This window comes from Rhopilema esculentum, chromosome 2 (genome assembly GCF_057945365.1).
Source record: "Rhopilema esculentum isolate cy_ngs chromosome 2, ASM5794536v1, whole genome shotgun sequence".
NCBI classification, from domain to species: Eukaryota; Metazoa; Cnidaria; class Scyphozoa; order Rhizostomeae; family Rhizostomatidae; genus Rhopilema; species Rhopilema esculentum.
This window is the reverse complement of record NC_142816.1, coordinates 4,258,277-4,279,360: the sequence shown is the minus strand read 5'-3', so window position 1 is coordinate 4,279,360 and position 21,084 is coordinate 4,258,277. Positions and strand designations below refer to the sequence as shown.

At 36.0% G+C, this 21,084-nt stretch overlaps 2 protein-coding genes across 3 annotated transcripts in view; both read right to left on the bottom strand.

Annotated features, from left to right (window-relative positions):
- The window catches only part of LOC135695279 (cyclic GMP-AMP synthase-like receptor 1), an 18,461-nt gene extending 16,772 nt beyond the window's left edge, over positions 1-1,689 (bottom strand). Inside the window, exon 1 of one of the 2 annotated variants that reach the window (XM_065214284.2) lies at positions 1,576-1,689. In XM_065214284.2, the coding sequence (XP_065070356.2) occupies positions 1,576-1,587 (12 nt within the window). In that variant the 5' untranslated portion in view covers positions 1,588-1,689. The remainder of the gene's footprint in view (positions 1-1,575) is intronic. The other variant, XM_065214283.2, reaches the window with a different exon arrangement.
- On the bottom strand, positions 1,539-21,084 carry LOC135695278 (cysteine--tRNA ligase, cytoplasmic). The gene is made up of 25 exons (XM_065214282.2): positions 20,972-21,084; positions 19,666-19,834; positions 19,264-19,352; positions 18,609-18,705; positions 17,943-18,041; positions 17,182-17,247; positions 16,442-16,513; positions 15,985-16,035; positions 15,325-15,414; positions 14,474-14,562; positions 14,246-14,367; positions 13,721-13,827; positions 13,099-13,139; positions 12,056-12,143; positions 11,610-11,717; positions 11,338-11,463; positions 9,896-9,993; positions 9,215-9,255; positions 8,706-8,923; positions 8,077-8,158; positions 7,222-7,302; positions 6,591-6,661; positions 4,786-4,845; positions 3,371-3,454; positions 1,539-1,699 (listed from the first exon to the last, which is right to left on the bottom strand). The coding sequence occupies exons 1-25, from the start codon at positions 20,998-21,000 to the stop codon at positions 1,568-1,570; spliced, it is 2,310 nt and encodes a 769-aa protein (XP_065070354.2). The 5' UTR covers positions 21,001-21,084; the 3' UTR covers positions 1,539-1,567.

The window sequence follows — 21,084 nt, the reverse complement described above, 5'->3', positions numbered from 1 at the left end:
ATTTGTTCCTTAAATTTAAAATACGACCCCTTATGATAAAGTTGATATAAATAACCCTTAGGTAAGGGAATGCCACTGCGCCAAGGGAAATCCCCTAAACTATTCTAGAAAATTCATCGACAGATGAATCGATTTTAAAAAATTGAAGCAGCCTTTTCTTGAGAGTTTGCAAACGTTTTAGGAAAGGGATCATTGGTCGACTAGAATTTAAGAAACTGTTTTTGATTTGTTCCTTGAATTTAAAATACGACCCCTTATGATAAAGTTGATATAAATAACCCTTAGGTAAGGGAATGCCACTGCGCCAAGGGAAATACCCTAAACTATTCTAGAAAATTCATCGACAGATGAATCGATTTTAAAAAATTGAAGCAGCCTTTTCTTGAGAGTTTGCAAATGTTTTAGGAAAGGGATCATTGGTCGACTAGAATTTAAGAAACTGTTTTTGATTTGTTCCTTAAATTTAAAATACGACCCCTTATGATAAAGTTGATATAAATAACCCTTAGGTAAGGGAATGCCACTGCGCCAAGGGAAATACCCTAAACTATTCTAGAAAATTCATCGACAGATGAATCGATTTTAAAAAATTGAAGCAGCCTTTTCTTGAGAGTTTGCAAACGTTTTAGGAAAGGGATCATTGGTCGACTAGAATTTAAGAAACTGTTTTTGATTTGTTCCTTGAATTTAAAATACGACCCCTTATGATAAAGTTGATATAAATAACCCTTAGGTAAGGGAATGCCACTGCGCCAAGGGAAATCCCCTAAACTATTCTAGAAAATTCATCGACAGATGAATCGATTTTAAAAAATTGAAGCAGCCTTTTCTTGAGAGTTTGCAAACGTTTTAGGAAAGGGATCATTGGTCGACTAGAATTTATGAAACTGTTTTTGATTTGTTCCTTAAATTTAAAGGCATTGAGTCATGGGAAATAGGCCTTCTCTATAGGGGGTCATTTGGTTTCGGCGTGATCGCTGCTGTTTCATGTGATATTGGCATCCGTTGTTGACAACTTGCTATTGATGAAAATTGTTTTGTCAATCAGTTCGAGGTGATTTCATGTGACCAGTTCCAGGTCAACCAATAGCATCGCAGTCATGAAAATCACGACTCGGCGGATTTTGGCACTTAGGGTATACCACGCCGAAACCAAATGACCCCCTATAGAGAAGGCCTATTTACCATGACTCAATGTCTTAAACTTTGATTCTCAATACCTAATAAGGACAAACGTGATTATGTATGTTGTTACTCGAAGTTAGTTAGTTGGTTGGAGTAGAGTTGAAGTAAGGATTGTGATCGGCGGAAATGGGAAATAAAATACTGATGGATTTGATACAAAATAGTTACACAAAATGGTGATTTTTCTCTGAATCCTTCATCTTACACTTCGTCTATCATTAAATATTAAGATAGGGGCACCGCTAGAAATAGTGGTCCCAACAACTATTTTGTTGTCAGGCAACATTTTTCCCTCTTTTAAAGTATCTTATTACCATCTTCGATACAAGATGAAACAACGAGTAACACATCAATTTAATTCGACATAATTTCATTTAAAATATCAACTACCATTTTCAACATTTTCTGAAATGTATTTCTGGTAATTCTTTTCCTGTTGGGTATATAATTTCTTCAGCTTTTTCAGCTGTGAGGCACTGATTTCTTTTCCGGAAGCATCATGTGTGGGGATACCCTGGAACGTAAGATTTTCGAAGTCATAGAAATATTGTTCATAAAGAAAATACTGTATCGTCTCTGAATTACGTCACTTCTCTTTTAAAAGCCACCAAGAAATGTCCTTATAGCTGTTGAACATTGTTATAAACGCCCCTCTCTTTCCTAAACGTTCTTGTTTCAATAAGCGTCCCCTAAATTCACCCCATTGTATTAATGAATGCAGATACTCTGAACAGTGTCCTTGTCCATCAGGCGAGGAAGCAAACAATGAAAATCACTTGCTCGATCTGAGAGATGAGGATAAATTTTCGAATATTGAAATTCAGATTATTATTCCTAGAGTAAAATATTTAGAATTTCTTTTCGAGAAAAAATTTACTCTCTTCAGTCAACACCCCTTTTTATTAGTTGCCCTTCTCTAATAAACGTTCCGCTCTTATAAACACACCCTCTAAAATCAAATAAAACACAGTTTTCATTATTCGCTGTCAGTTGTACCCTGGATGGCGTAGGATGACCGATGAGGTGATGAAGGAGGGGACGAGGTGAAGGACAAATACTCCCTTTTTCATTGCCAATCATATACATATATATATATATATATATTTCTGTACTTGATTTAAATTATACTTCAGAGACTTTGTTTTGGAGAGACTCCGATACCTAGCTTACCTCAAGGAGACTCAATCTATATCGAGTAGCCGAAAAGAGAAAACTATAGAGAGGTATGGGTAACAGACCGAATACAGGAATCATCACATGGGGACTGAAAACTGTGCTAATTATGAAAATTATCGGCAAAGAAAGTTAAATAGCATTTCCAGTAGCGGCGCCACGGGGGGGACTGGGGGGGGGGCACGTCCCCCCCAGTTCTCGGCAGGATCAATTTTGCATTTCGTCTAAATCCGATGAGAAAATGTTGGGGGAGGGATAATATTTTGGCAACGTATTTTTTGTGATGTAATCCTATGATTTTCAAACTGCCTTTACATAGCCAGAAGTGAGTCAAGGGCGTTCCCTTTCGGTAAAAATTGCGTTCCTTGTTAGTAAAAGGGCGTTTTCTGGTGCTAAAAGGGGCGTGGTCTAAAATATTTTGTTTTGTCCCCCCCCCCCAGAGCGTATTGGCTGGCGCCGCCATTGAGCATTTCCATACCGTTATGCAGTTTAATCTTCTGAAAGAGGTGTTTACAAAACTGGCAAACGAATCTGGTGAAACGAATCGTAATCAGCTGATTTAAAACGTCTCATCCAGAATAAAGTCAGTTCACCCTGCAACTACATGTACCTAACGAAATAGAAGCTTTCCCTTAGGGTTTGGATTTCAGCCCTCCTTCCTTGGGTTCCTACCTGAGGTGAAATTACATCCCTCCTTCGTGGTCAAAGGGTTGTAAAATGCGTCTGATTATAAGAACGATTTTCAGTCCCGGGTTGAAACTCAAGATAGGGTTGAAATCGCGGCCAACCTTGTTCTATCGTGTATGAGACTCGTGTATAACTCATTTTCACCTTATAGACAGTCCATTATAGTCATTTGTTGTAGTTAATCATACAGTATCAATTCGGGAATAGAACAACATTGCCCTGATTACATCATATGCGCACGTCATATGTGAATGCCTTACTACGCTGAATTTTGTCTCTACATACGGCGTTCGAATTTTGGCAAAAATAAACGGGATATACACACCTGATCGTCGAATTTTGAATATTTGTCAATTTCATGTTTAAACATATCACTGGGCGGAATTTTAGCCTTGGCGTCTTTCATAGCCTGCAAGACAAAGATTTATAACTAATCAATGTTAGGGATTCTAATGCACGCTATTTGGGTGTATAGAATAGTATAGATCGCTGCTACGAGTTTCACGCTTAGTGCGATGATCGGAGCAGCAACATGCGATGATCAGAGTAACAACATGCGATGATCGTGTACAGCTTTGCCTCTACTACGGTGGCCCACAGGTGCCACGGCAAAACTTACTTTCTCACGGCAAAACTTTCTTTTTCACGGCAAAACTTTCTTTCTCACGGCAAAACTTTCTTTCTCACGGCAAAACTTTCTTTCTCACGGCAAAACTTTCTTTCTCACGACAAAACTTTCTTTCTCACGGCAAAACTTTCTTTCTCACGGCAAAACTTTCTTTCTCACGGCAAAACTTTCTTTCTCACGGCAAAACTTTCTTTCTCACGGCAAAACTTTCATTCTCACGGCAAAACTTTCTTTACGTGTTGTTGTGTACGTGATACTTAGATCTAATCAATGCTTTAGACGTTCTCGTACGTGCACTTGGCAGGCTCGATTGTGGCTTGTAAAAAACCTATAAATTGGGTATTGTGTTTAATATCATATCATATCGTATTACTCACAGGGTGGGTTGAGGGCTAGGTACTTAATTTTTCGAATAATAGTAATAACAATGAATAAAGAAATGAAATAATAAGCATGGGCATAATATAAGGGGAGAAAAAAATGGTTGCCCAACAAACAACATCCATTGTTTATAAAAATTTTGCCCGACTGAATCAAAGTAGATTTCTGCCTGATTATCGCTTTTTTGGAAACTTTTCAATGTTGAGAAACTACAGTTGCCGCTACAGCCCCCTTATCTCCCCAGACCCTTGTCTACTACGCCTATGTTAGAAAAGCAAGAGGAACAAAGCAAAACGACGACGAGAATCCAATGTCACGAGATCAAATTTTCAAAATAAATTTAATTTAAGTAATAAATTAAATTCAAATAAAGTTTTGCCGTGAGAAGTAAAGTTTTGCCGTGAGAAATAAAGTTTTGCCGTGAGAAATAAAGTTTTGCCGTGAAAAAAGAAAGTTTTGCCGTTAGAAGGAAAGTTTTGCCGTGAGGAAGTAAGTTTTGCCGTAAGAAAGTAAGTTTTGCCGTGAGAAAGAAAGTTTTGCCGTGGCACCTGTGGGCCACCGTACTCTACGGTATCGAGCACTTCATGACGGACCGGCAAACAGTAATTTCAATGAAATTCTACTGCAAATAGATAGGCGGAAATCGGAACTTAAACATCACTTCGCCATAGGCGATCCTCGACTTAAGCAATTTCGATTTATGCAAGGTTATCTGCAACAACAAAGCCTACCTTCTCTTCCGCTTTTTTCCTCTTTGTCTCCTCTTTTTGTAGTCTTCTTAGTTCCATTTCCTTAATTATCAATACAAATTCAACATCAGCAGAAAATTTAGAGTTGGCTTAAAAGAGCTTTATGTGTTCTGCTCTAAATAATTACTTTCGTTAACAATTATCGTGAAATCAGAGGCCTTGTTTTAAAGCTAAGCACCAAAGACTGCCCCCTTCCCTTAAAAGACTCTAACGGCAACTTCGGTCCATTTTTATCTGAGCAGCGAACTAAAAGTTAAAATTTGTTCCTTTAGTTTGTTGTTCTGCAAATTCCCCCTTTCTAGAAAGCGTGATAATGGTAGACAAATAGCCACCTTATTTAGTTTTATTTGAAGTAGCAAATTGTAATATTGTTCACATATTTCAGTTTTTTTCTGACTTACTTGTACTTCTCAAACAATGTCATTTTAGTTAAAGTGCCTATGACATGATTCATTTTATTCTCTTAATTGAAGCGTTGCACTGCTCTTATAGTAGATCTGAACTTTTTTATGAAATAAAAGCGTTTTGATATTGAAATTAAGCAAAATAGTGCGGCCTAGCCAAGTCGCTTTATCATCATTCGCCGTTCTCTTGTGACGTCATGGGAGGAACTCGTTATTGTAACAATGTTAGCGCTACCTTCAAAAATCTCATCCTCGCTGCCACTACTTTGTTTGGAAATATCGCTCATCTTGGACCAGTTAGATTTCCCTCATTGACTACGATACAAAAACTCGAAGGAGGAGGCGATTGGGTCCCTCCTGTGACGTCACTGTCTACTCATTCTGAAAACCAAGATGGCGAATTTTGGCGTAGAAGATTGCCAATAACCCCTTCATTTCTCACAAAACGTAAAAACTAACCTCAGAAATGAAAATAACAGGCCTTTTTACATAAGAATAGATTTATAAACCCAAAAGTACGAAAATCATGTCACAGGCACTTTAAATAATGACCACATTTTAGAACAACCAACATTCCTAGCGTTCCCAGCAGTTAAAGCCTCGACGTGTTTGCGTAGCAACCCAAAGTTGATGATCTCTTGACATTGCTGATCCTATTTTCAGCGGCGAATTATGCGCTGCCAGGGGATCAAAAACTCCTAGGTTCAGAGCATATATGCTTTGCTCCTTAATCACTCCGCATTTACAGAAAAAACCAGCGTATAATAACTTCAGTGACAAGAATTTGCAGGATGGTACTTCGAAGGTTATTTAACAGACTTTTGAGCCTGATTTTTTCCAGAATCTTATTAATGCTTAATTTTGAACAAAAACTTTTAAAATAAAATAAATTTAGGAAGCAGTTTTCCAGAATGAAACTAAAATCCTGGACAAAATTGTTGAGAGAAAATGCAACTTTTGCAATTTTCTACTTTCAATTGCACCTGTAAATTCATTTTTTGATTTAATTCTGATCCCCCTTCCCCCTTAATCGTGGATTTATAATTTGTGCTTTAAAATCATGCATTTAACATTTAATCGTGGGAGGGGAAACTTATTTTTCAAAGACAGGAAAATAAACAAAAATTTTTCTTGGAAAGTCCCAACTATTTTTGTCCGGGATTGCAGCTTTCAATCAACCTCTTCTTTGAGATACATTCCTTTCTCTTCCCAATACTTAATAAGTTGTTACAAAACTTGCCCGTGATTCGTTGAGCTGGTATCTTTCAATACAACGGTTGTTTGCAGAAAAAGCACAGCAGTTGAAACTAACATCAAAAGGAAGACGAAAAACCCAAAAACCCATTCCGTTTTAAAAAATCGTCAAAAATAGATAACCATCACCTCAAGTTTTTGTTGACGCTCTTTGAGTAGGGTTTCTTTTTCAACTAACTTCAGTACGGATTCTTCACTGCCTTGAAAAATTTCAAATATTTTAATTGATGAATAACCGATCACAGAAATTTCATCACATGTTATAAAAACAAGAAAAAAAATCATTTGCTATATGTGCTCTTAAATAAACACAGCAAAAACCCATATAAACCCATAACCTTTGTATGTCACATTATCTTAACCTTGACTTGAAATCAAACGGGATCTAAACTTCTCTACCAATGCCATGAGGTGCATCAGCTAATCAGGTTGTGGTTCTCAACAAATGGTTTTCCGCAGATAAAAGAAATTGTACTTGAAAGTTAACCACTGAAAATTGAAAGCAATGGTCCCAAAAACAAGGAGCATCGTTTTTAAACTTTAGTTTTTAAGTATTTCGAACTATACTTCTTGAACACTTTCAATGTAATTTCTCAAATTTCCATACCCGTCACCAGACTGTCAGTTTTCAAAAATTTTGCGAAAAACTCTTTGCCTTCCCATAAATCATATGTGCCATACAAGTGCATTGATTTGATACTTTAGCTACATGGCAATTAAGGGAATTATGACAATAACTGTAGTTTCTTCAAGAAGGTACCTTCTACGTCTTCAAGTTTGACGCCAAGCTCAATCAGTTGCTCGTCCCTTAATACGTCACAGAGAGACAGTATCTTTGTGCCTATTTAATGGAGAAGATGAGTGATTAAACAAGAAACATGTGTTATTCTTTATAAAAAGTATAGTTAATACATGCAAAGAACAATCTAGCAAATTAAAAGTATTTAGGCGGTTTTTTTGGTTGAGAGCCTCGATTAAGGTTTTTTTGGTTAAGAGCCTCGATTAAGGTTTGAGCAAGGCAACTGAAACTATAAGGATACTGCATGAAACATCACAAGAGACTTGCATCTCATTTTGTTGTTCAAAAGCTATCAATAGGTTGACTAGGTTGAAAGAGAAAACAAACAAAATAGAGAAAAGGCATTATGAATGATAAGAGCTTGGAAAGAACTGAGAATCTTCGTTCAATGATGATAGATCGCGAGGACTAGAAAGCATTTGTAAGAATATGCTATGGTGGCTTGGGTTGAAACCCGGCCTAAGCTACAATCCCGGACAAAAATAGTTGAGACTTTTCAAGGAAGATTGATGTTTTCTCTTTCCTTGGAAAAATAGCCCCCCCCCTCCCCCCAATTCAATGTCGAATGCATGACTTTGAAGGAGAAATAATAAAACTGCAAATCCAAAATTAATTCGGGGAGGGGGGATCCAAAATTACAGGGGCAACGTAAAGTAGAAAATTGCAAAAAGTGCGTTTTGTCTCAACAATTTTGTCAGGGATTGTAGTAGGTTAGCAAGTAGTAGCTGATCTTTACGACCTTGGAAATATATGTAAGTCGATAGTACAAAATATGATTCTGGGAAACATAGCATACAAATTTTTAACTTGACTCACTCTGTTCTTCCTTAGCAACGGCTCTGACATCTTTGCGGAACTTGGCCATCAATGCAAGGTAAGGCATTACCAAATCTTCTTTCTTCAAGTAAAAATAAAAACTTGAATAACTCCTAGTCTAAAATACAGTGATTGCACTGTCTGGGCTGGCAAATAACTCTTACTTAACAGTGTCAACAGCATTTAGAATTACATAAGAACTACAGTAATTTTCGCAATAATGTAATTTTCAATAGTAACTGAATGACTAAAGAGGAATAACGAATGACGTTTGATATTTGGAGCACCGTGAAACCAAAGATATCTGTATGTACTTCTATTTCTGGGTAAAGGGTTTGTGAATAAGGGTTTTGCTTTTAACATCAGGGGTGGACAATGCCAGTAAAAAGGTGATAAGATGTTTTGCTACAGTATTGAAGCAAATTTTAAAATCAGAACATCGTTGAAGAGATTACTAAAATCTAAGGAACATTGTTAAGAAAGTTGTTGAAGGGGTATAAAAACTAGAGTTTTAGAGAAGCAGATTAACGATGGTTCCGAAGAAAAACCCTTGAGGGGGCTGTTCTGTCATGTCACTGTCTCACTGTCCCTAGCACAGGTAAATACATATATGATGAAACTTTCCTTACATTTCCAACATTTTCAGCTCCTGCGACAGCGAATCCAATTTCTTGTTCTCCTTCATTAGCTCCAAATACCTTGAGCATTTTCGTAAGGTATTTCGCAATGCGCTTTATTATTGCATGATTCGGAGCAACGGACTCCTGTTTCTTCGAGCCAATGTAAACATTTGTGAGCTTGACGATTGACTGCATATGTTGTATGGCAGATGCCGTGTCGATGGAATCTAAATAAATTGAAAAAAGAGGCATTGAAGGCTGTCTGTTGTTAGGACTATACTGAATTCCTGCATTTCCTGACACAGGTATTTTGTAAAAATAAAATGATTGCTGTCAGCAAAATTGCTGTGCGAAACGGTTTTAAGTAATACCAAGATAATGCGCATGCTCCGATTACGCAGACTTTATTGGCGTTGACTTGCCTGCCTATAACTATTGTTTATGACAATAAAAGTTTGTATCCAAAATTTGCAGACGCAACCGACCGTATAAACAAAATAAGAAAATAAGAAACTTGCCACATAAAGCTTCGTGTACTTGGGCCTTTCTTTCCAAAAATCTAAAAGATAGAAAATTTGACATATTTGAATATGCAAGAAGTGCTATCAGGAATCTAGATAGCCGAACCAGAAGTTGTAGAAGAACTGTACTTGGAGGGGGAGAACTAACCGTAGAAAAGCAGTGATGCAAAGTGAGCTAACAATGGTGCCAACGTTTTAGTGCCATTTCAGTGCATTGAAAATAATTTCAACCGCTGCAGAATCAATCAACTGTGATGCCAGGTGTAATAACACACAAAATGGCTTTACAAAGTACAAAAAATCCTAACCTTATGAAAAATATTTGGGGCAGAAATATGTGGGCTCTTTCTTGGTTTATATAGCAATATGCAAATGTATTCGCGAAACCTAGATGCGAATGTTAAAACCACAGGGAAACCTATTGTCTCATCGAAACCTAAAGGCAACTTATGAAAAGAAACTGCCCACCTTAATCTATTATGCTACCTTAAGTGGCTACCATCACCTTATCCAACTTGGATTAGGCCCAGAGTACCTGGTCTCCAAAACATGCAATTTCTTGTGCCTGTAGGTCGCCACTATAGAGACTTGGTATAAGGTGGCATCAGATACAATAAGGCATGCAATGATAAAATATTCAATCAGGTTTACGCAGATGGCGTTTGGAAATTGCCTCACCTGGCACTAAGGTCCTTCTCTAAATTTCTGTAATCGTGGGACGAGACGGTAGTAGATTCAGGTTTTCGTAAAATGTCTTTAACATTTAGGAAAAAATCCTTTAGGAAATAAAATAAGAAATTAGTTCTAGAAGAAGTTTGTATGACCTCATATTACAAAGACTTAAAAATATCTGACAAAGGCTTAGAAAGCCGAAGCAGAAGGAACAGCTTTAAAAGTCACAGCTCATTTAATTGGGCCTTTTGACTCAGTGGAATGATCGTTGCCTTTGATGCCGCAAACTGGATTTCGATTCCAATCAAGCACAGTATTTACGATTGTGCAGCACCCTTGTGGAAATAATTCTTTCCTGTCAGCCTTGGCCTTCTGAATAAATATATATGATTAGCAGCTATTCATTCAAGGAGTAAGATCAGATACATAAAAGCAAATATCCCTCTGGTGACTTCAGTTTCCTTTGTAAGGTTAACAATTTCTTAGAAATTCATTACTATGGTTCTGTTGAGGCAAAACATCAAAACAGCACGGAAAAGGAGGAGATTGAAGTACGGGACACCAAGCTCCCGTCTAAAGTGCATGCATGCATTTAACGGTCGAGGGTCATACATTAGGGACTAATCTAAAAGCTGTTAACAATCTTTTGGTGGTACAAAACTTCCGTCTGACACTCTTTGGACTTTAAAACGTCAGAACATAGATCGAAAACTCTATGCTAGGAAATATATAAAACTCATATATATCTACATAAGCACTAAAAAAACCGCCATTGTGTAGACAAAAGGAGTTCGTTTTCACATTAGGACTCCATTGGTAACATTCGCTTTAGGCAAGCGGCACTGATTGGGCAGCCTCAACAGTCATGTGCTCGTGTTTCTGATTGGCCTATTTCGATCCACAACTGGGTATATATATTTCCTACCGTAGAGCTTTCGATCTATGTTCTGACATTTTAAACTCTGAAGAGTGTCAGATAAAAAGCATTAGTTTACTGAAATGTTTGCTTTTGTCAAAGCCATTTTTACAAGCTGTTAACTTATGCTACCTTGCTCGTTGATGCCTAGCAACAAGGGTGTCTTCTAGAGACAGCAACCAAGGACAGTGCTTTTTATGATGAAAAAGCATGAACTGTCGGGTTGAAATAGAACATGAGGTGACTCAAGAGCCTGTGGGCTCTTATACTAATAGATTATGCTTTGTAGATGTTTGTAATATATAATATGAGCTATGCTTGTCAACGGGCAATGCTGGAAACGTCGTTTTGAAAGTCGCTCTATTTTCCTAGTACAATATTACCTAAATTTCAAGTTGTCACATTATATTGCAAGACACGTCAGTTAGTGTATTTGTAGTATATCACTTGAGCTAAAGGAGCAATTTTCCCATAAGTATTACATGTTGAAAATGACAACTTTAACAAGAGAAATTAAGATTTTTTGACGTACATTAAACAACTTTTCGGTCTGTTCCGCCTCCTTTAAAACATTGCCGCTATAATCTAATGTTGAGTTCCAAGAATGAAGTAGGAAGGCCAATCGAATCTGGCGGCACGTGTTTCTCTTGAGCGCCTCCTGCCAAAAGAGATGATGAATTGTCAAAGAAATAGATGAAAGACATAAAAATGAAAACGATGATTCGATTGGGTGGAAAATATAATTTTTCCTTCGCCCTAGAAATATTGATTGTAAACTGTGGTTGCATTAAAAAGCGATCATACCTTTATTGTGATGAAATTTTTCAAAGATTTCGACATTTTGCATCCTTCAATCGTCAAGTGTCCAGCATGCAAGAAATAATGAATCCACTGGTCGCAGCCAAAGTATGCCTTTAAAAATAAACAAAAATCAATAATTAAGAACATTCATTTATCTTTTCGTTACTTTTTCCGTAGAGATTTTCAAATTTCAACCACTTCTTTAAGCAAAATGATAATATTGGGAAAATATTTTTTTTAAATATTTGGAGTTTCTAAAAAAATAATAATTTTTAAAGAAGACTTTATTAAACATCAACAACAAACCCTCTATTTAAAACCAAAACCCGTGGTACATTTTAGCCACGGGGATTGGGGTAAATCAAACTTTATGAAGGGGCCTTTATGAGCTTATGGTGGCATCAGGCTACAAATTTTAGTTTATGGCTTAGAAAATGAAAGATACGTACTTCGGCTTGTGCCAGTTCGTTGTCATGATGTGGAAACTTCAAATCAACACCTCCTGTGTGAATATCAATGGAGCCACCGAGAACATCGCTAAAATTAGCAAACAAAATGAAACAGTCATGCAATACTGAACATCTTACACAGTTTACACGTGCTTTTGACTTCAAGTGACTAAATGAGTAAAAAACGTTTGACATTATCATTATTATAATAAATACTTATAATTTCTAAACACCACACAGCTAAGCCATTCATGTAATGCCTGTAAAAGCGGGGTGTATGATTGTAAACTGAACATATATTGCATGAAAATTTCTAAAGAATTATCATCATTATCAATTTACTTACAGTAGGACACACAGAATGGCCAAGTTATAGCTAATAAAAGCCTACTATTCACAGGATAAGAACAATATGTAACTAAATATAAAATAAAATGTAAATATAGAAGTATAGAGCATTTCAAAACAGTGTAAAGGAATGTTTTTGCATTGCAGAAGATGTTTTAAAAATAAAAAATCTATAATTAAAGAAGGTATATGAGAAAGTCGTGGAGACTACATAAGCTACCCAACCTGGACCATGAATTCCTTAAAAAACTATAATTGCATTTATCTTTCAAATGTTATCGCGATTGAAACTGAAATTGCCATGTCAGTCAGAAGAATCTCATCCTCCCGCTTTCATCCACTAAATTATCCAAACTCTCAAAAAATCATTTAGTTTAACAACACAGATAGTTAAGTCTCTTGATTAACAAGTTGCCCTGGAGTAAAAGACTGCTGGTAACTAAATTATCTTTCCATTAACTTTGAAGCATAGTTTTTGTAAATAGAACCAATATCGATTTTGCTCTACAGTAAAAAACTACTTGAACAACTTGTGTGTTTCACAAATTACAACAAAACATTTTTTATAAGACAGCGCCCGATAAATGATACTTTCAAGTCACGGATATATTTGTCTCGTAAATTCGGTTCCACTGGCACTTTGTAAGTGGCAGATTCAATTGTGTAGACTGACAGAAATATACATAATAAAATACCTTGCCATAACAGAACATTCTATATGCCAGCCAGGTCGTCCCTGAGAGAAAGCACAAAACTAATGGTAAACCGCATTAAATAAGATGAAGAAATGTCTTAAAGAGGATATTACGTAATGGACAAAGGTGCCGAAATTCTTATCAAACATCTCTCAAAGGTGCAAAGGTGCCGAAATTCTTATCAAACATCTCTCAACACTCACAAAATCTTAGCCATTCTTTTTAAAGGTAACATGTCTTATCAGTTCCAATGACAGTTTCATTAAAAAATATAATTTCATCAAAAAACACGGATTGGTTTATCTATGAAAAGAAAAGTAATTTTCAAAAGTAGGTCGGTCTCTTTGTCTAAAACCCAGGGATTGCTTACGAGTGACAGATATTTTTCATCCAGGAATTTTCAGTGAAAGGTAAATAGACATGTAGTAATAAGAAACTTTAGAAGTACATAATAAGGAGACCACATTTCTAAAGAGAACGAAATAATCTAAGAAAAATATTTTGGCGCGAAATTTAGAGAAAAAACAAGAGGATCAAATGCTAACAAAAACAAACATTTTCTTTAAAGGTCAAGAATCTGCAGGCTAAGATCTGACGCTTAGTTATGGTCTAAGAAACTAACTTTGCCCCAGGAAGAATCCCAAAACGGTTCTCCAGGTTTGCTGGCTTTCCACAAAGCGAAATCCCTCTCTGATCTCTTCTCGCTAGTATTTGATTGACTTAAATCACCTAAAAATCAAAACAATATTTATATCTTTGTGTCATAATGGGCAAAATCGATAATGATACTGTTGCAGATAATGTGAAAATGATTATTATGAAAATCATAAAAGAAAGAAATAAAAGTGGCAAAGGTTACGATGATGATGATCGACAATGACCACTGATTGATTGGCTGATCATTCGTTGTTGATGATGAGGAGCACGATAGTTTGATGAGGCCGGTAATGAAAATATGATTGATTGACGATGGTGACTGATTGGTTGATTGACTGATGTAATCGATTTATTGGTTGTAGCGAATGGTTGATTGATTGACTGAAGTGATTGGTTGTAATGATTGATCGATTGATGATAATGATGATGCTAATTATGTCAACGGTGATTATTAGTAACATGAATTTGATCATGATGATTAGTCACATACCTTCCCCTTCAGCTAAAGCATCTAAGTCTCCAACAGCCTCAGGCACAAGTTTGGCATACTCGTGTTTCCCACTGGACGCAAACTTCATTGTATCGAAGTAGACGGATCCGTTAGATTCATACCTAGTTTTGGCGTACAAAAAAACAAAGATTAACAACATGTATTAACGAAAATACAAATAAATCTTCCATGATGAGTTTGCAGGTTATAGAAAATTTTAAAACTCACGCGTATCCATTCTGCATTATTTTTTCGATGTAGGAAACGACTTCTGGAACATATTGGCTGACACGTGTCAAAACATCACACGGAAGGACCTGTCAAAAGAATGTTTATTTCCTTAAGGATACAATCCTGTATGCATGTATGCAACATTTCATATGATCCACCAGGATAAATAAACATAGCGCTAATCTCTCTTAAATACTTGAAGCGGTATAAAAATTGAGTAGTGTGAGAAATTGAAGCGATATTAAATACAAGAAAAATTGAAATATACTGTCTCTGTATTACTGATGAAACAGGCATAGTTTCCTGGCTTTGGATTAGGATGGAACAGGCTACAATCCTAGCTTTAGATTACTGATGCAACAGGCATACAATCCTGGATTGGGATTAGGATGGAACAGCTACAATCCTGGCTTTAGATTAGGATGGGACAAGCTTCAATCCTGGCTTTAGATTAGGATGGGACAAGCTTCAATCCTTGCCAGAATTGTTGGAGCACCTACACCATATCTTCACATTTTAAAATTGCCCCCTTCGTTATATTGTTGCTTTATATTTATATTGCATGATTGTCAGTGACAATATAAGAAGGAGTTAAGATTGTAAAGGGGGGAGGGGGGGGGAGAATAAAGCAACGGCGTTGGAGATGTTCTTAAATCCTGGGGTTGTCAACTTAAGAACGTAAACAGTGTGGTGTTCCAATTATTTTTTGCAAGTATTTAGATAATGGCATGCTAATATATGCAAAGTGTTACCGTTGTGTTATATATGCAAAGTGTTAATTTATGCAATATGCAAAGTGTTAAAGGCATTTATAAACTTTATAACATAGCCTTTTAAGCATGACTTACATTTAAGGCTCTCATATCTTCCTGGAACTCATTCTCCCAGTGCTGGGTCAGTCGCCAAAATATGTTGTGATCGGTGACATTTGCTCCGTGCTACAGTGGGGAACAAAATAAAAAGACTAAGATTATCAGACCTGCAATTCAAAGATGAAACTCCATGCATAACTAGAGAGAAAGATGGTCATAACAGAAGAATGGGAGGGGCAAAAGCAATTGCTGCAATAATCAATGTCAACGTACTGCGGGCGTTTAATGGAACAGCTTATATTCAAAGTTGTTTTATAGCTCAATTGGCTTAATGCAATTTTGATACAGGTCAAATTAAGCGACTAGAGATGCGTTTCAAACACAGAGGACGTATCAAGGAGAATGAGGCATCAGAATACTACATCCATTTTTGTTCTTCCTCATTTATCTTGAGGTTTCAATCCTTAGAAGAGGAACCAGTTTGCATGTTTAAAATTAGAGTAGGTGAACAGGTAGGAAGGTTCCAATTATCAACTCATTACATATTTACGAAATATTCATCGAAATTTGTTTTGCAAGAAAATGGGAGTGATAATTGTCACTAGGAACCAATCTGTCAGATGACCTGTTTGACGCCAGGACTGCATATGAACAAAGAAGAGATAAATTACATTAGTAATTTGACAAGGGTTTTACCTGTTTGTCTAACCATTCTGAAAGTGGATCCTTTGCAGCCTCTAGCAGTTCCTGGAAATGGCATATTTATAAATATATCAAACAACATATCAAAACATTTACGAAAGCAGATGTATAGTAAAGCAAAAATGATGTCTATTGTTCGTGTTGAACATAATTAGCATAGCACTGACTAAGCATGGTTTGTCTTTAGGAAACAACAGAGCATAGCTTTGACAAAGCTGACCATTGCAACTTAGGATGGTAAACAGCGCCAATTTGCAGTCACATTTTAGAAACTACTCCTAATTCTATTGCACGACTTTTTTGAGCTCATATTAAGATTTTGCCATCACGATCTTAATTCATACTTTCTTGCTTTGATAGTAGACTAAATGACAAGGTAAAGTAATTTGTAATTTGTAAGATAAGGACTCGAGTGAAAATGTATGGATGGTTTCGGTAAAACAATGCTGACCTGTTGAATACGCTCCTCTCCATCCTTACCAACGGCGTTTTGCAGCTGTTCTTCTTTTATTTTCACGTTGCTCTAAAAGCCAACAGATTCTTCACTTAGTGCAAGTACTTTCCTGAATTAAGTGTTTCCTATAGATTTGGTTAACATACAGAAATTTACTTGGGTAGCTTTGCACTTTGATCACTCTTGAACAAAAAAGAATAAAGATATTACCAAAAGACTTCTCTCAATACACAGCCATTGATGAATACGACTGAAGGGAATACATGCTGAACAGGAAATTGTTTATAAGAAATAAGTATTTTTCAATACACTCATTTTTGTATAAGAAACTGGCTATAAGAAACGAGTACTGGACAGTCAGAAAAAATTAAAAAACTTCAGTACTCGAAGCAAAAAAATTAAGAAACTATCAAATCGTGATAAAACTGAGAACAACAAAATTTTCTAAAATCCAAGAATAAGATTGCCCTGTTGGCCTAGAACTTAAGACACAAGGGATAAAAATATACTTCCCACATCTAAATACAGGATCGGAACGGAAGCGAATCTCTTGACGTGATAAAAAAGGTCGCGAACATTTCATAACATCATTCATGACATCATAATTAAGAAACTCTCAAGAAACAATGAGCATTGAAATTTCCAGAACAATTAGAAACTGGAGTACTCAACATCGACCTTTGTTTCTTATAAAAAATAAATGAGTGTAACGAAATCTCAGTGCTCTGACCACTTACAATAATCTTGCTAAGCATCTTCACTTTGTCTTCATCTTTTGTCTTTTCAAGTTTTTCTTCATATTTCTAAAACGTCATGAAAACCAAATAAACGTATAGCCAAATCTGGTTAGGTTGTCCCTTGGATAAGTTGTCCCTTGAATCAGGGAGTTGTGGGAGTGTTACATCCCCCAAATATTTGCAGCCATTTGTTCCCAGACTAAACTACAATCTATAAAAGTTTATCCTTTTTACATTTACACCGGATGAGACCATTATTGACTCAGTGGAAAAAAAAATGAAAGAGGCAAGACACATGAAAGAGTCGGTTCTAATCAACATGATGAACTTCCCGGTTATTCATCAAACATTTTCTCATTTGAAACATGTAGTCAATGTTTAATTTCTATAGTCATCTGTCTCATTCATCAATCTGACAGAACATCGCAAACGCCGGTTTCATACAGTTTTAGCGTTTTTTGCACTTTGTTTTCAAGCTATTTTTTGTAATCTAATGCACCTGAGACTACGCCTTCATGTGACTTGAGATAACAGTAAATAACTATGATATAACTATACTGGGATGCATCAATAAAACAACCAAATTGTGAGAGGCCAACAGAACCAAAAAAATCAAGTAGGGTGCATCTCCAAGTAAGGTGCAGAAAATGTCTGTGGCCCCTATGCTGTGTCCTCTAATAAAGAGAGACTTTTTCCAAAAAACATGTTTTGCAAAACACAGGAAAACATTTCCTTTGGTGTCCTCGGTTTTCAGCAAATACCTTCAGTGCAATTTTCATATCTTCCAGTAACTGCTGGCTTCCCTTGATTTCTGCTACATAATTTTCAAACAGATGGTTTCGTCTAGCTCGGGCAATTATCTAGAAAAGAATGAATCCAGATAATATTTTTCCAAATCTGAGAATGAAATGCTTAGCAAAAATTCACTTCTTAAATAAGCACTTGGAATTCAAAATCTAAATTTTCTTGCTTTTCACTGCATTTCCTCCATTCCTTAATTCATTTCTTTGTCTTCCTTTTTCTTCCCTATTCCTGGTGATCCCTTTTCTATTCTAAATACCTTCCTCTGCCATAAACAACTACCTTTTCCTCCTAGCCACTTTCAGTTCCTTCTAAACTTTATGATTCAACACAGAAACATAAAGAAGACTTGAACATCCAAAGGTTCAGAGGAAGCTTGGATAATTGGGTGGGGTGTTGGGAGGGAGGCAGGTCAGACCAAATAGAAGACTCAATTCTCAAATATAATCTATTGTTTTTGGCCCACTGATGGTAATGCAGGGTTTCTTACCCCAAAAGTTATAGAAACCTTTTGTTTCCAATGAGAAATCTCATTGCTATTTTTCTAAACAAATGTTGTCCCACTGTCAATAATTCTATCCTTCCTTCAGCACTGTAATTCAATGTGTTATCAATACTCATCATACCTTGTCATCTATATCTGTAATATTCATCACATAATGTACATCATAGTTGAAGTAGTTCATCATGACACGCCTCAGAATGTCAAATGTGATATATGACCTGAAAATGAAGAAACCTACATATTAGCTTAGTAGATATCTGAAGAGACATCAACTGAAATTTATAAACCAGAAACTACAAAAGTGTGGCAATTTATAAGAAATTATCTTAAATAAAAAAGTGTAATAATTTTAATTCGAATAATGGACAAGAAGAAGAATATTCAACAAAAACATTGCACAATGTAAGCAATAAGAAGCAAAATGCATGGAAATCTGAAATGAAGAGCCTTAATACTACTCCTCATAAACCCCCACCTTCTTCTCCACACCTCCTCTTAAACAGAACCCTTTTAAAACATGAAAATTAGCCTTAACAATTTACAAAGTACTTGAAAAGCTAAGATAATGATGATGAATTTAAGTTTCAGTTTCAGTTTCATATAATTTTAAAATTCCACTACATACAATCCAAAAAGACAAAATTTAAATACAATTAAATATAACATGCTTAACTAATTAATACATGTATAAGATAAATACTACACAAAAAATCTAAAAGAAACAATATGTGTTATTACATCAAGAAGACAAAGGAATTGTATGTAGGGGAATCTACCTTGCATGTCCCATATGAGATGCATCGTAAACAGTAGGACCACATGAATACCAAGTAACACTTTTCCCATTACGTGGTACAAATTTATTCTGCATTGGGTGTAAAAGAATACTAGCTGATATAGGGTGCATAAAAAATCAAAAATTTTACAAATGGTTTACCATATTTAATCACAAGTACATTATTTAAAAATTAAAATATATATAGCATCTGGAAGTTGAATTTAGATAACTCAGTTTCAAATTGCATAAACTAAAAATTAGGCAACAGAGGCTTCTGAAAAAATCCATGCTTTGATAACCCTTTGTAATTATAAATAAAAATAGTACAAAATATATTCACATCAAAGGAATGCTCAGAGACCTGCAATATACTCTACAATATGAAGCAAATACCCCTTACCTTTTGTCTAGTCAAGCTATTGTACAGCTTAAGATCACTGTCACCATCAGAGGGCAGTACCCACTTTCTCATACTGGATCTAGCCTCTTCACAATCCTTGGTAAATTTTGAGCACACTAATTTCTTTTGTAAATGGAATGAACTGGCAAGCCTCACATCACATAAAGATCTACAAAATAGATGGCAGTGAAATGTATTGGTGCTCAAATTAAATAAATCTTGGAAAAGTTTTGCAGAGAAGGGAGTTAATTGACACCAGAAAGTCCGCATTTGAGACCCATTTTGCACCAGTGCTGTGAATGAGCATTGCCAGTTGTATTTTAGGGAGTTTTACCTGCAGTTAAGCCAGGTCTATAAGTTGATAAATATGAAAATTCAGTGCTGTTTGAAAAAGAATTCATTTTTTTTGGGGGGGGGGGGGGGCTGTCCATTCAGTGCACTTTTTCAAAGGTAACATTGTACAATTTGATAATTATGGGGAGGGCTCCAGCCACCCCCAGCCCACTGCTTTTGACAGCCCTAATATTTGTGCACCAGCTCTATTGATGAGCTATATTTCCTAGATAAATTATGGCTGAGGCAAGCAAAATCCCAGAATAAAATCTCATACCTGTCAGTCAACTGCGTGGATAAAAACATTAGATACATAATAGGAAAAAGAAGGGCATAATTAGGCAGTATGACCTATAGAGGAACCCAGTACATTGCAAAGGCAAACATATAAACTACATATAGTCGACTCCGCTTACAAACACTCTGCTTAAAGTAACACTATATTTTACTATCACAAAAAGTTAGACCCAACTATGCAAAAATCTATTCAACCTAACTCTGCTTACAGTTACACTTTGTTTACAGTCACAAATTTTCAAGCAACATTTGATGTGACTATAACCGGAGTCTACTGTAAGCTCAACATGAAAGAGATTGCGTTTAATTAAATCTGACAACATCTTGAGAGATGAAGAAGAAAAGTAACATCGTTAAAAGAATTTGCCGGTAAAAGGTGGTAAAATGGTGAAATTATCACTGATCTGAGGAGAAAATACAGAAATAATTGGGTTGATATGTGTGTATCATCATCATACCTTCTTACACACTGCTCTCTGCTCAAAGCCTATTGAAAACACCAATGAAAACACAAACAACAAGGATAATAAGCTAGGATGGACTCAGGTAGATATAATCTTATTTTTCTCAACACGTTTGATTTATTTTAGTCAAATGTGGTGATTGAGATATTTACGATTTTGCCTTTAAGACCAAAACTAAATTCGGCATACGAAAGTCAATAATCTGGAATTACCTGAATCTTGCAATGACCCTACCAGCCATTCATTGGTCAAGTAGGCCAGATTTTTCTTTATGTTTCATCATCTTTGTCACCAAAGCGAGGTCATTTCAAAAGGTACTTACTTA

What these genes read in the sequence shown, in the direction of transcription:
- LOC135695278 (XM_065214282.2), bottom strand. Translation starts at nt 21,000, where the DNA reads ATGGCTGGTAGGGTCATTGCAAGATTCAG. An exon ending in ATAGCTTGACTAGACAAAAG is followed by an intron (nt 19,353 to 19,665) that starts GTAAGGGGTATT and finishes CACCCAATGCAG; the next exon opens with AATAAATTTGTACCACGTAA. An exon ending in GAGAAGGACCTTAGTGCCAG is followed by an intron (nt 9,256 to 9,895) that starts GTGAGGCAATTT and finishes TCTATCTTTTAG; the next exon opens with ATTTTTGGAAAGAAAGGCCC.